At 53.1% G+C, this 12,821-nt stretch overlaps 1 protein-coding gene across 1 annotated transcript in view; it reads right to left on the bottom strand.

Moving 5' to 3' along the window:
* LOC138643505 (zinc finger protein 850-like) overlaps positions 1–10,469 on the bottom strand; it is a 184,680-nt gene extending 174,211 nt beyond the window's left edge. Inside the window, exons 1-4 of the mRNA XM_069732403.1 lie at positions 10,355–10,469; positions 5,181–5,310; positions 2,778–2,948; positions 2,584–2,662 (exon numbers count right to left, since the gene is read on the bottom strand). Of these exons, the coding sequence (XP_069588504.1) occupies positions 2,584–2,662; positions 2,778–2,948; positions 5,181–5,258 (328 nt within the window). The 5' untranslated portion in view covers positions 5,259–5,310; positions 10,355–10,469. The remainder of the gene's footprint in view (positions 1–2,583; positions 2,663–2,777; positions 2,949–5,180; positions 5,311–10,354) is intronic.
* Between the last annotated feature and the right edge of the window lie 2,352 nt (positions 10,470–12,821).

Here is a 12,821-nt window from a genome sequence, read left to right as displayed (position 1 = left end):
GTTAGTGGTCCTGATGATGTATTTCTGTATGGATGGCGGTTCTGGTGCCTTTGTAATAAAGTATTGTGTCATGTCAAAAGTTAAGGCCTGCTACCTTTGTATTTATGTTAGGAGTATTAATAATAGCATCTGGCTACAGTGCTTAAATGTTAACCGAGTAATATACACTCCCTGACAGAAGTTGTGTCGCTTATCCATGTTATGTAAATAAAAGCTTATAACCTGACGTTAAATTCATCCATTGGTTGTATAAATTAATTCTTTTGAAAGCTGAAAGAAAATAAAATTGGCATCAATGCAGAAATATTGATCAGTTAATGGACACAGAATGGTCAGATTTTGGCAAGACAAAAGTTTTGTCTCCCACAGAAAGTAATGTGATATTCAAAAAAATAATTAACTTACAATACAAATATACGTTGCATATCATTGTTGAATGAAGTTGTGGTGCTATTAGAGTCATATTTAATATTTTGTGTGACTTGCATGAGCTTGAAGGACTGCATCCATGCGGTTCAACAATGATTCATACAATGTATTAATGAAGTTCATCAGGAATAGCAGAGAATGCCGTCTTCCATGCCTCCCAGCGTTCATCTAGATTGTTTGGTTTTGTCTTCCAAGCTTCCTCTTTCATCCTACCCCAAACATGTTCAAAGATGTTCATGTCTGGTGACTGGGCTGGACAGTCCTTGAGCACCTTGATCTTTTTTGTCTGGAGGAACTTTGTTGTAGAGATGGATGTATGAGATGGAGCACCATCCTGCTGCAGAATTTGACCCCTTTTATGATTTGGAATATACTGTATCTGACAGGTTCGTCTCATCGAGTAACCCTTTAACAGTCTATAATGGATATGCACAACAGTGGCATTTAAGTGCCCTGATCTTGGCCAGGCATATGTCTCAGGCAGTTGTGCGGTGGTGCCGTGTTGGCTAGGCTTTATAGATCGTGATTTTCACTACATATTACAGACTTAGGTGCCCTATGGGCAAAAAAATAGGTCTTAAAAAATAAAAATATTGGAATCATCCTCTTTTCCCCAGGTAAGAACGAATAAATTTTATAAAATAATAGTACATATGCATATTTGGCAATTTTTACATACTGTCACGTTCACGGGGAAGATACCGTTATCATCCCCACCACTCACAACACTTTGTCATGGACCGGGGTTGTTTGGTTGCCCCTGGTTCTTTCTGAAGGGGATTTATCTGTATCCCACTTCCGGTCTGGAACTTGCAGCTCTCTGGTGCCCCCCTTACCCTCAGTTCAGACAGGGTACTGGACCTAGGATAATTAGTCGCCAAAAAGGCTGCCTTAATTTGTACTGGCAAATGGGGACACTGCAGCGAGGGCGATACTACTACTCCCACTCAGGTGGGAACAACAATTATCAACGCCGCCGTCGCTACAAAGCCTCCCAAACGCACAGGACAAATCCTGCTGCCACCAGCTCCGATTTCTTAATTATTAACGGGTCCGGAGGCTACCCAGATTAGTAGCGTAATTCACCTCAGAAGACGTGACATATAGAGCAAGGAGAGACAAAGCTAGTAGTTTTATATATTTTACTCCAAAAAAGGTTGGCAGTGTTTACAGTATAAAAAGATATTACAAAGACAAGTATATGTACAGTACAGTTACAAATATAATGGGATTAAAGTTGAAGAGAACACTTACATTGCGTTATTGTCATTTCATCTCATGGCTGGCTATGTGCTGTGGGGGATGGGCGAGCATATATCCAGATGCATCACCCCTATCTCTCAGCTAGCTCCGGACAAAAGACTTGTGAAGACTGCTGCTTCACTCACTTATTTCCCAGCCTAAAACCAAGGCACTCCCTCTGTGGTGACCTCATTTAGAGGCTTTTTCCTCCCCTTTTCTTAGAGTTATGGCAACCATTTTATACATAGCTCGCTGTTTGAACTTCGTATACGAAAGACACAACGATCAGGAGGTGCACCACGTCGTGGGGAATTTTTAAGTGCAAACACGGCTTAGTTACATGACCAGCTTACGCAGAAACCAGCTCCTTGCATTCGTTGGGTTAAGCTTCTAGCGATTTCAGGAAGTTCTAGATCTCTTGATGGACATCCGGAATATATAATCCTTATATCTCTAGCCCTGATCGGTGCCAATATACATAACCTTAAACGAACAATAGAATCCAATGCTTTCGGTACCAGTTTTAGCCAGTATCAGGTAGGAGCGGGGAATGAGGAGTGTAAGGACACCTGCTTTCGCATCTCAAAGCCATAAAAATTCTTGGAGGGGGGAAATGAGGGGTTTAGGATTCCAGGCTTCCGCTGGCAGGCACAGGAAACTGCATCTGAGAGCTCTGTATGTGTAACTGAAGTAGTCAGAATTTCTTCCTATCTCCTGTCACATACTCTCTCGGCATTTGACCTCAGATTCCTTGACTTCCCTGCCTCATGGTTTGCCAATTCTATCAGCAATGTGTCAGAACTGAAATGACAAACCTCAAGCTATTCCTGTTCTTCATCAACAATAGTCTAGGGTTCACTAGCCGGTTATGGTTCTGCGACTGTGTAATAGTCATAGCTTGTCTCCTCTTACCTTGTGATGTAGGATGTCGAGAGTTTTCCATCATGACGTCCTCGTACTGATCCTTGTGCTCTTCCAGATAGTCCCACATCTACAGGGAGAAATAAGACAGCGACGTTCTGGTACAGATAAGGATCCCGATACACACAATGATAGAGTCATCACCCAGTCAGTGCCGGTCCTTTATAATGTCGCAGCAGTCCCACCTCTCCGGTCAGCAGCTCAATAATCTTGTTGGTGACTTCTAGGATCTTTTGCTTATCGTTCCCGTCACGTATCCAGGGAGGCTCTTTGATGGGGCTCCGGCTCCGCCCTCCTGACTCTTGGTTGCTGGGAGTCACACAATCCCCTGTAGTCTTCTTCACTATTGTGTAATCCTGTATGTGAAGAGACACTGACAAATGTCATTACACAACACAGTCATGGCCAAAAGTATTAACCCCCCTGCAATTCTGTCAGATAATACTCAGTTTCTTCCTAAAATGATTGCAATCACAAATTGTTTGATATTATCTTCATTTAATTTGTCTTAAATGAAAAAACACAAAAGAGAATGAAGCAAAAAATTGATCATTTCACACAAAACTCCAAAAATGGTCCAGACAAAAGTATTGGCACCCTCAGCCTAATACTTGGTTGCACAACCTTTAGCCAAAATAACTGCGACCAACCGCTTCCGGTAACCATCAATGAGTTTCTTACAATGCTCTGCTGGAATTTTAGACCATTCTTCTTTGGCAAACTGCTCCAGGTCCCTGATATTTGAAGGCGCCTTCTCCAAACCTCTCCACAGGTGTCTATGGGATTCAGGTCTGGACTCATTGCTGCCACCTAAGAAGTCTCCAGTGACTTCTCTCAAACCATTTTCTAGTGCTTTTTGAAGTGTGTTTTGGGTCATTGTCCTGCTGGAAGACCCATGGACCTCTGAGGGAGACCCAGCTTTCTCACACTGGGCCCTACATTATGCTGCAAAGTTTTTTGGTAGTCTTCAGACTTCATAATGCCATGCACACGGTCAAGCAGTCCAGTGCCAGAGGCAGCAAAGCAAACCCAAAACATCAGGGAACCTCCGCCATGTTTGACTGTAGGGACCGTGTTCTTTTCTTTGAATGCCTCTTTTTTTCTCCTGTAAACTCTATGTTGATGCCTTTGCCCAAAAAGCTCTACTTCTGTCTCATCTGACCAGAGAACATTCTTCCAAAACGTTTTAGGCTTTTTCAGGTAAGTTTTGGCAAACTCCAGCCTGGCTTTTTTATGTCTCGGGGTAAGAAGTGGGGTCTTCGTGGGTCTCCTACCATACAGTCCCTTTTCATTCAGACGCCGACGGATAGTACGGGTTGACACTGTTGTACCCTCGGACTGCAGGGCAGCTTGAACTTGTTTGGATGTTAGTCGAGGTTCTTAATCCAACATCCGCACAATCTTGCGTTGAAATCTCTTGTCAATTTTTCTTTTCCGTCCACATCTAGGGAGGTTAGCCACAGTACCATGGGCTTTACACTTCTTGATGACACTGAGCACGGTAGACACAGGAACATTCAGGTCTCTGGAGATGGACTTGTAGCCTTGAGATTGCTCATGCTTCCTCACAATTTGGTTTCTCAAGTCCTCAGACAGTTCTTTGGTCTTCTTTCTTTTCTCCATGCTCAATGTGGTCACACAAGGACACAGGACAGAGGTTGAGTCAAATTTAATCCACGTCAACTGGCTGCAAGTGTGATTTAGTTATTGCCAACAGCTGTTAGGTGCCACAGGTAAGTTACAGGTGCTGTTAATTACACTAATTACAGAAGCATCACAGGATTTTTCGAACAGTGCCAATACTTTTGTCCACCCCCTTTTTTATGTTTGGTGTGGAATTATATCCAATTTGGCTTTAGGACAATTCTTTTTGTGTTTTTTTCATTCAAGACAAATTAAATGAAGATAAGAACAAATAATTTGTGATTGCAATCATTTTCAGGAAGAAACTGAGTATTATCTGACAGAATTGCAGGGGTGTCAATACTTTTGGCCATGACTGTACGAGAGATGTCATGTAGATCTCTCTAAAGAATTACCATCTGCTTCATTCCACCCAAACGCAACTCATTAAACTACCAACTAGCACTGGAAATCTCACGGCTAACCTTCCTGACATTGAGGAGGATGGATCCCATCAGGAGACGCATTGTGACCTCTTCCTCCTCCGGCCATATTACTATTGGTGCATAGATTACTGTGATACCTAACAGTTTATGGTGGACGGTTTTGGTTCTTTTACGCCGTTCTCTGAACTGATCAGCCACGACTTCCCCTCGCCTCACACGACACATGGCTAAAACCTGCCACGAGACACAGATCCGCTGCCACTACTTCTCCTCCCACCCGAGCGCCGGTCAGTGCTGTACATCGATGGACTATGCGGGCGGTCTACAGAACACGAGGGGAGAAGGATCTGCTCTGCGCCAAGCACTGAGTATGAGGGACGTGATACGGGTGAATCTGCACCGACTAAGAGGTTCCGCCATTTACTGCAGGATTCAAGTCGTACACGAAGAAGAAGTAGCGTTACTCCTCATGTAAACACCGCCGTCCCGAAAAAGACCCGAGAACCATAGAGACGTCACCTCTCCGGTCAGCAGGTAGATGATCTCCATGGTGAAGGTTAATAACCTTTCAGTGATTGTATCTCGGTTTTTCTCCATCCCCGATTCCTTGTTCAGAAGAAAGATAGAAGTATCGATCAAGTCCTGTGTTCTGGTAATGCAGAAAACGGGAGAAGTGAGATACAGAACCTGCTTTACTAAAGGGAATGTGTCCGCAACAGATTTTTTTTTCCAACAATTGAAAAAAAACAAACAAACATTAATGTTTGGATTAAAAAAATATATATATATTTTTTTAATGGTGTAAAATATGAAATTCAAGCCTAGTGCAGCGCTAGCTCGCATTACGACTGCTGTAAAAGTGGGCGGGGTCTGCTCCATGTGTCTGATGTCTCCTCCCCTTCTGGGCGTTTATAAAAGGATAAAGGGAGAAAGACGTTTATGATCAAAGTGCGTAGACATCACTGGTGACTGCACAGTAACAGACACGGGAGCGGGTCACCGGGGAACACTGGTATCTGCAGTGCCCCCCACACCACTGACCTCCCACAGCCCCCATGTATCTCCAGTGCCCCCCACACCGCTGACCTCCCACAGCCCCCATGTATCTCCAGTGCCCCCCACACCGCTGACCTCCCACAGCCCCCATGTATCTCCAGTGCCCCCCACACCGCTGACCTCCCACAGCCCCCATGTATCTCCAGTGCCCCCCACACCGCTGACCTCCCACAGCCCCCATGTATCTCCAGTGCCCCCCACACCGCTGACCTCCCACAGCCTCCATGTATCTCCAGTGCCCCCCACACCACTGACCTCCCACAGCCTCCATGTATCTCCAGTGCCCCCCACACCGCTGACCTCCCACAGCCTCCATGTATCTCCAGTGCCCCCCACACCGCTGACCTCCCACAGCCTCCATGTATCTCCAGTGCCCCCCACACCGCTGACCTCCCACAGCCTCCATGTATCTCCAGTGCCCCCCACACCGCTGACCTCCCACAGCCTCCATGTATCTCCAGTGCCCCCACACCGCTGACCTCCCACAGCCCCCATGTATCTCCAGTGCCCCCCACACCGCTGACCCCCCACAGCCTCCATGTATCTCCAGTGCCCCCACACCCCTGACCCCCCACAGCCTCCATGTATCTCCAGTGCCCCCCACACCCCTGACCTCCCACAGCCTCCATGTATCTCCAGTGCCCCCCACAGCCTCCATGTATCTCCAGTGCCCCCACACCGCTGACCTCCCACAGCCTCCATGTATCTCCAGTGCCCCCACACCGCTGACCTCCCACAGCCTCCATGTATCTCCAGTGCCCCCCACAGCCTCCATGTATCTCCAGTGCCCCCACACCGCTGACCTCCCACAGCCTCCATGTATCTCCAGTGCCCCCACACCGCTGACCTCCCACAGCCCCCATGTATCTCCAGTGCCCCCCACACCGCTGACCTCCCTCAGCCTCCATGTATCTCCAGTGCCCCCCACACCACTGACCTCCCACAGCCTCCATGTATCTCCAGTGCCCCCCACACCACTGACCTCCCACAGCCCCCATGTATCTCCAGTGCCCCCCACACCGCTGACCTCCCTCAGCCTCCATGTATCTCCAGTGCCCCCCACACCGCTGACCTCCCACAGCCTCCATGTATCTCCAGTGCCCCCCACAGCGCTGACCTCCCACAGCCTCCATGTATCTCCAGTGCCCCCCACAGCGCTGACCTCCCACAGCCTCCATGTATCTCCAGTGCCCCCCACACCGCTGCCCTCCCACAGCCTCCATGTATCTCCAGTGCCCCCCACACCGCTGACCTCCCACAGCCTCCATGTATCTCCAGTGCCCCCCACACCGCTGACCTCCCACAGCCTCCATGTATCTCCAGTGCCCCCACACCGCTGACCTCCCACAGCCCCCATGTATCTCCAGTGCCCCCCACACCGCTGACCCCCCACAGCCTCCATGTATCTCCAGTGCCCCCACACCCCTGACCCCCCACAGCCTCCATGTATCTCCAGTGTCCCCCACACCCCTGACCTCCCACAGCCTCCATGTATCTCCAGTGCCCCCCACACCGCTGACCCCCCACAGCCTCCATGTATCTCCAGTGCCCCCCACAGCGCTGACCTCCCACAGCCCCCATGTATCTCCAGTGCCCCCCACACCGCTGACCTCCCACAGCCTCCATGTATCTCCAGTGCCCCCCACACCGCTGACCCCCCACAGCCCCCATGTATCTCCAGTGCCCCCCACACCGCTGACCCCCCACAACCCCCATGTATCTCCAGTGCCCCCCACAGCCTCCATGTATCTCCAGTGCCCCCCACACCGCTGACCTCCCACAACCCCCATGTATCTCCAGTGCCCCCCACACCGCTGACCTCCCACAGCCTCCATGTATCTCCAGTGCCCCCCACACCCCTGACCTCCCACAGCCCCCATGTATCTCCAGTGCCCCCCACACCGCTGACCCCCCACAGCCCCCATGTATCTCCAGTGCCCCCCACACCGCTGACCTCCCACAGCCCCCATGTATCTCCAGTGCCCCCCACACCGCTGACCTCCCACAGCCTCCATGTATCTCCAGTGCCCCCCACACCCCTGACCTCCCACAGCCTCCATGTATCTCCAGTGCCCCCCACACCCCTGACCTCCAACAGCCCCCATGTATCTCCAGTGCCCCCCACACCGCTGACCCCCCACAGCCCCCATGTATCTCCAGTGCCCCCCACACCGCTGACCTCCCACAGCCCCCATGTATCTCCAGTGCCCCCCACACCGCTGACCTCCCACAGCCCCCATGTATCTCCAGTGCCCCCCACACCGCTGACCTCCCACAGCCCCCATGTATCTCCAGTGCCCCCCACACCGCTGACCTCCCACAGCCTCCATGTATCTCCAGTGCCCCCCACACCACTGACCTCCCACAGCCCCCATGTATCTCCAGTGCCCCCCACACCGCTGACCTCCCACAGCCTCCATGTATCTCCAGTGCCCCCCACACCACTGACCTCCCACAGCCCCCATGTATCTCCAGTGCCCCCACACCGCTGACCTCCCACAGCCCCCATGTATCTCCAGTGCCCCCCACACCACTGACCCCCCACAGCCCCCATGTATCTCCAGTGCCCCCCACACCGCTGACCTCCCACAGCCCCCATGTATCTCCAGTGCCCCCCACACCGCTGACCTCCCACAGCCCCCATGTATCTCCAGTGACCCCCACACCGCTGACCTCCCACAGCCCCCATGTATCTCCAGTGCCCCCCACACCGCTGACCTCCCACAGCCTCCATGTATCTCCAGTGCCCCCACACCGCTGACCTCCCACAGCCCCCATGTATCTCCAGTGCCCCCCACACCGCTGACCTCCCACAGCCCCCATGTATCTCCAGTGCCCCCCACACCGCTGACCTCCCACAGCCCCCATGTATCTCCAGTGCCCCCACACCGCTGACCTCCCACAGCCCCCATGTATCTCCAGTGCCCCCACACCGCTGACCTCCCACAGCCCCCATGTATCTCCAGTGCCCCCCACACCGCTGACCTCCCACAGCCTCCATGTATCTCCAGTGCCCCCCACACCGCTGACCTCCCACAGCCCCCATGTATCTCCAGTGCCCCCCACACCGCTGACCTCCCACAGCCTCCATGTATCTCCAGTGCCCCCCACACCGCTGACCTCCCACAGCCCCCATGTATCTCCAGTGCCCCCCACACCACTGACCTCCCACAGCCTCCATGTATCTCCAGTGCCCCCCACACCGCTGACCTCCCACAGCCTCCATGTATCTCCAGTGCCCCCACACCGCTGACCTCCCACAGCCCCCATGTATCTCCAGTGCCCCCCACACCGCTGACCTCCCACAGCCCCCATGTATCTCCAGTGCCCCCCACACCGCTGACCTCCCACAGCCCCCATGTATCTCCAGTGCCCCCCACACCGCTGACCTCCCACAGCCCCCATGTATCTCCAGTGCCCCCCACACCGCTGACCTCCCACAGCCCCCATGTATCTCCAGTGCCCCCCACACCGCTGACCTCCCACAGCCCCCATGTATCTCCAGTGCCCCCCACACCGCTGACCTCCCACAGCCCCCATGTATCTCCAGTGCCCCCCACACCGCTGACCCCCCACAGCCCCCATGTATCTCCAGTGCCCCCCACACCGCTGACCCCCCACAGCCCCCATGTATCTCCAGTGCCCCCCACACCACTGACCCCCCACAGCCCCCATGTATCTCCAGTGCCCCCCACACCGCTGACCTCCCACAGCCCCCATGTATCTCCAGTGCCCCCCACACCGCTGACCCCCCACAGCCCCCATGTATCTCCAGTGCCCCCCACACCGCTGACCCCCCACAGCCCCCATGTATCTCCAGTGCCCCCCACACCGCTGACCCCCCACAGCCTCCATGTATCTCCAGTGCCCCCCACACCGCTGACCTCCCACAGCCTCCATGTATCTCCAGTGCCCCCCACACCGCTGACCCCCCACAGCCCCCATGTATCTCCAGTGCCCCCCACACCGCTGACCCCCCACAGCCTCCATGTATCTCCAGTGCCCCCCACACCGCTGACCCCCCACAGCCCCCATGTATCTCCAGTGCCCCCCACACCGCTGACCTCCCACAGCCCCCATGTATCTCAAGTGCCCCCCACACCACTGACCTCCCACAGCCCCCATGTATCTCCAGTGCCCCCCACACCGCTGACCTCCCACAGCCTCCATGTATCTCCAGTGCCCCCCACACTGCTGACCTCCCACAGCCTCCATGTATCTCCAGTGCCCCCCACACCGCTGACCTCCCACAGCCTCCATGTATCTCCAGTGCCCCCCACACCGCTGACCCCCCACAGCCCCCATGTATCTCCAGTGCCCCCCACACCGCTGACCTCCCACAGCCCCCATGTATCTCCAGTGCCCCCCACACCGCTGACCCCCCACAGCCCCCATGTATCTCCAGTGCCCCCCACACCGCTGACCCCCCACAGCCCCCATGTATCTCCAGTGCCCCCCACACCACTGACCCCCCACAGCCCCCATGTATCTCCAGTGCCCCCCACACCGCTGACCTCCCACAGCCCCCATGTATCTCAAGTGCCCCCCACACCACTGACCTCCCACAGCCCCCATGTATCTCCAGTGCCCCCCACACCGCTGACCCCCCACAGCCTCCATGTATCTCCCGCCATTACCTCTTCCTTCTGCTTCTTCTCTGTAGATGTTTCTGTCTGATTTGCAGCTTGTAGTCTAAACAACTGAAGGACCTGTGATAATGTCATCACCATGCGACCAATCACGTGAGGGGGCGGAGCTCAGCGCTGACATTGTAAGTGGTGGATGAAGGACCTTTGTGGCGACCACGTGAGGGGGAGGAGCTTGTGCTGTGAGGAGACATGATGGAGCGGAGGATTCTCTTCACCCTCAGAGAACAAGGACGTGCTGGGAGTTGTAGTGTTTAGTTCCTTCCTGGGACGTGCTGGGAGTTGTAGTGTTTGGTCCCTTCCTGGGACATGCTGGGAGTTGTAGTGTTTAGTTCCTTCCTGGGACATGCTGGGAGTTGTAGTGTTTGGTTCCTTCCTGGGACGTGCTGGGAGTTGTAGTGTTTGGTGTCTTCCTGGGACGTGCTGGGAGTTGTAGTGTTTGGTGCCTTCCTGGGACGTGCTGGGAGTTGTAGTGTTTAGCTCCTTCCCGGGACGTGCTGGGAGTTGTAGTGTTTAGTTCCTTCCTGGGACGTGCTGGGAGTTGTAGTGTTTAGCTCCTTCCCGGGACGTGCTGGGAGTTGTAGTGTTTAGTGTCTTCCTGGGACGTGCTGGGAGTTGTAGTGTTTAGTGTCTTCCTGGGACGTGCTGGGAGTTGTAGTGTTTGGTGCCTTCCTGGGACGTGCTGGGAGTTGTAGTGTTTGGTTTCTTCCTGGGACGTGCTGGGAGTTGTAGTGTTTAGTTCCTTCCTGGGACGTGCTGGGAGTTGTAGTGTTTAGTTCCTTCCTGGGACGTGCTGGGAGTTGTAGTGTTTAGTTCCTTCCTGGGACGTGCTGGGAGTTGTAGTGTTTAGTTCCTTCCTGGGACGTGCTGGGAGTTGTAGTGTTTGGTTCCTTCCTGGGATGTGCTGGGAGTTGTAGTGTTTAGTGCCTTCCGGGGACGTGCTGGGAGTTGTAGTGTTTAGTGTCTTCCTGGGACGTGCTGGGAGTTGTAGTGTTTAGTGTCTTCCGGGGACGTGCTGGGAGTTGTAGTGTTTAGTGTCTTCCTGGGACATGCTGGGAGTTGTAGTGTTTGGTTCCTTCCTGGGACGTGCTGGGAGTTGTAGTGTTTAGTGTCTTCCTGGGACGTGCTGGGAGTTGTAGTGTTTAGTGTCTTCCTGGGACATGCTGGGAGTTGTAGTGTTTGGTTCCTTCCTGGGACGTGCTGGGAGTTGTAGTGTTTAGTTCCTTCCTGGGACGTGCTGGGAGTTGTAGTGTTTAGTTCCTTCCTGGGACGTGCTGGGAGTTGTAGTGTTTAGTTCCTTCCTGGGACGTGCTGGGAGTTGTAGTGTTTAGTTCCTTCCTGGGACGTGCTGGGAGTTGTAGTGTTTAGTTCCTTCCTGGGACGTGCTGGGAGTTGTAGTGTTTGGTTCCTTCCCGGGACGTGCTGGGAGTTGTAGTGTTTAGTGGCTTCCCGGGACGTGCTGGGAGTTGTAGTGTTTAGTGCCTTCCGGTGACGTGCTGGGAGTTGTAGTGTTTAGTTCCTTCCCGGGACGTGCTGGGAGTTGTAGTGTTTAGTTCCTTCCGGGGACGTGCTGGGAGTTGTAGTGTTTAGTTCCTTCCTGGGACGTGCTGGGAGTTGTAGTGTTTAGTTCCTTCCTGGGACGTGCTGGGAGTTGTAGTGTTTAGTTCCTTCCGGGGACGTGCTGGGAGTTGTAGTGTTTAGTTCCTTCCCGGGACGTGCTGGGAGTTGTAGTGTTTAGTTCCTTCCTGGGACGTGCTGGGAGTTGTAGTGTTTAGTGCCTTCCGGGGACGTGCTGGGAGTTGTAGTGTTTAGTGTCTTCCTGGGACGTGCTGGGAGTTGTAGTGTTTAGTGTCTTCCGGGGACGTGCTGGGAGTTGTAGTGTTTGGTTCCTTCCTGGGACGTGCTGGGAGTTGTAGTGTTTAGTGCCTTCCGGTGACGTGCTGGGAGTTGTAGTGTTTAGTTCCTTCCCGGGACGTGCTGGGAGTTGTAGTGTTTAGTGCCTTCCGATGACGTGCTGGGAGTTGTAGTGTTTAGTTCCTTCGTGGGACATGCTGGGAGTTGTAGTGTTTAGTTCCTTCCGGGGACGTGCTGGGAGTTGTAGTGTTTAGTTCCTTCCTGGGACGTGCTGGGAGTTGTAGTGTTTAGTGCCTTCCGGGGACGTGCTGGGAGTTGTAGTGTTTAATGTTTTCCGGGGACGTGCTGGGAGTTGTAGTGTTTAATGTTTTCCGGGGATGTGCTGGGAGTTGTAGTGTGTGTAATTTTCTGTATAATATTATATCGCCATGTATTCCATGTGAGGAGCGGTGTACATAACTTAACCCCTAAGGCTACTTCCACACTTGCGTTTTTAGCAATCCGTCGCAATCCGTCGTTTTGGGAAAAAACGGATCCTGCAAATGTGCTCGCAGGAAGCGTTTTTTACCCATAGACTTGTATTAGCGACGGATCGTGACGGATG

The sequence above is a fragment of the Ranitomeya imitator genome, chromosome 6 (genome assembly GCF_032444005.1).
Source record: "Ranitomeya imitator isolate aRanImi1 chromosome 6, aRanImi1.pri, whole genome shotgun sequence".
NCBI lineage: Eukaryota > Metazoa > Chordata > Amphibia > Anura > Dendrobatidae > Ranitomeya > Ranitomeya imitator.
Note: the sequence above shows the minus strand (reverse complement) of the source record. Positions and strands in the feature narration are given on the sequence as shown.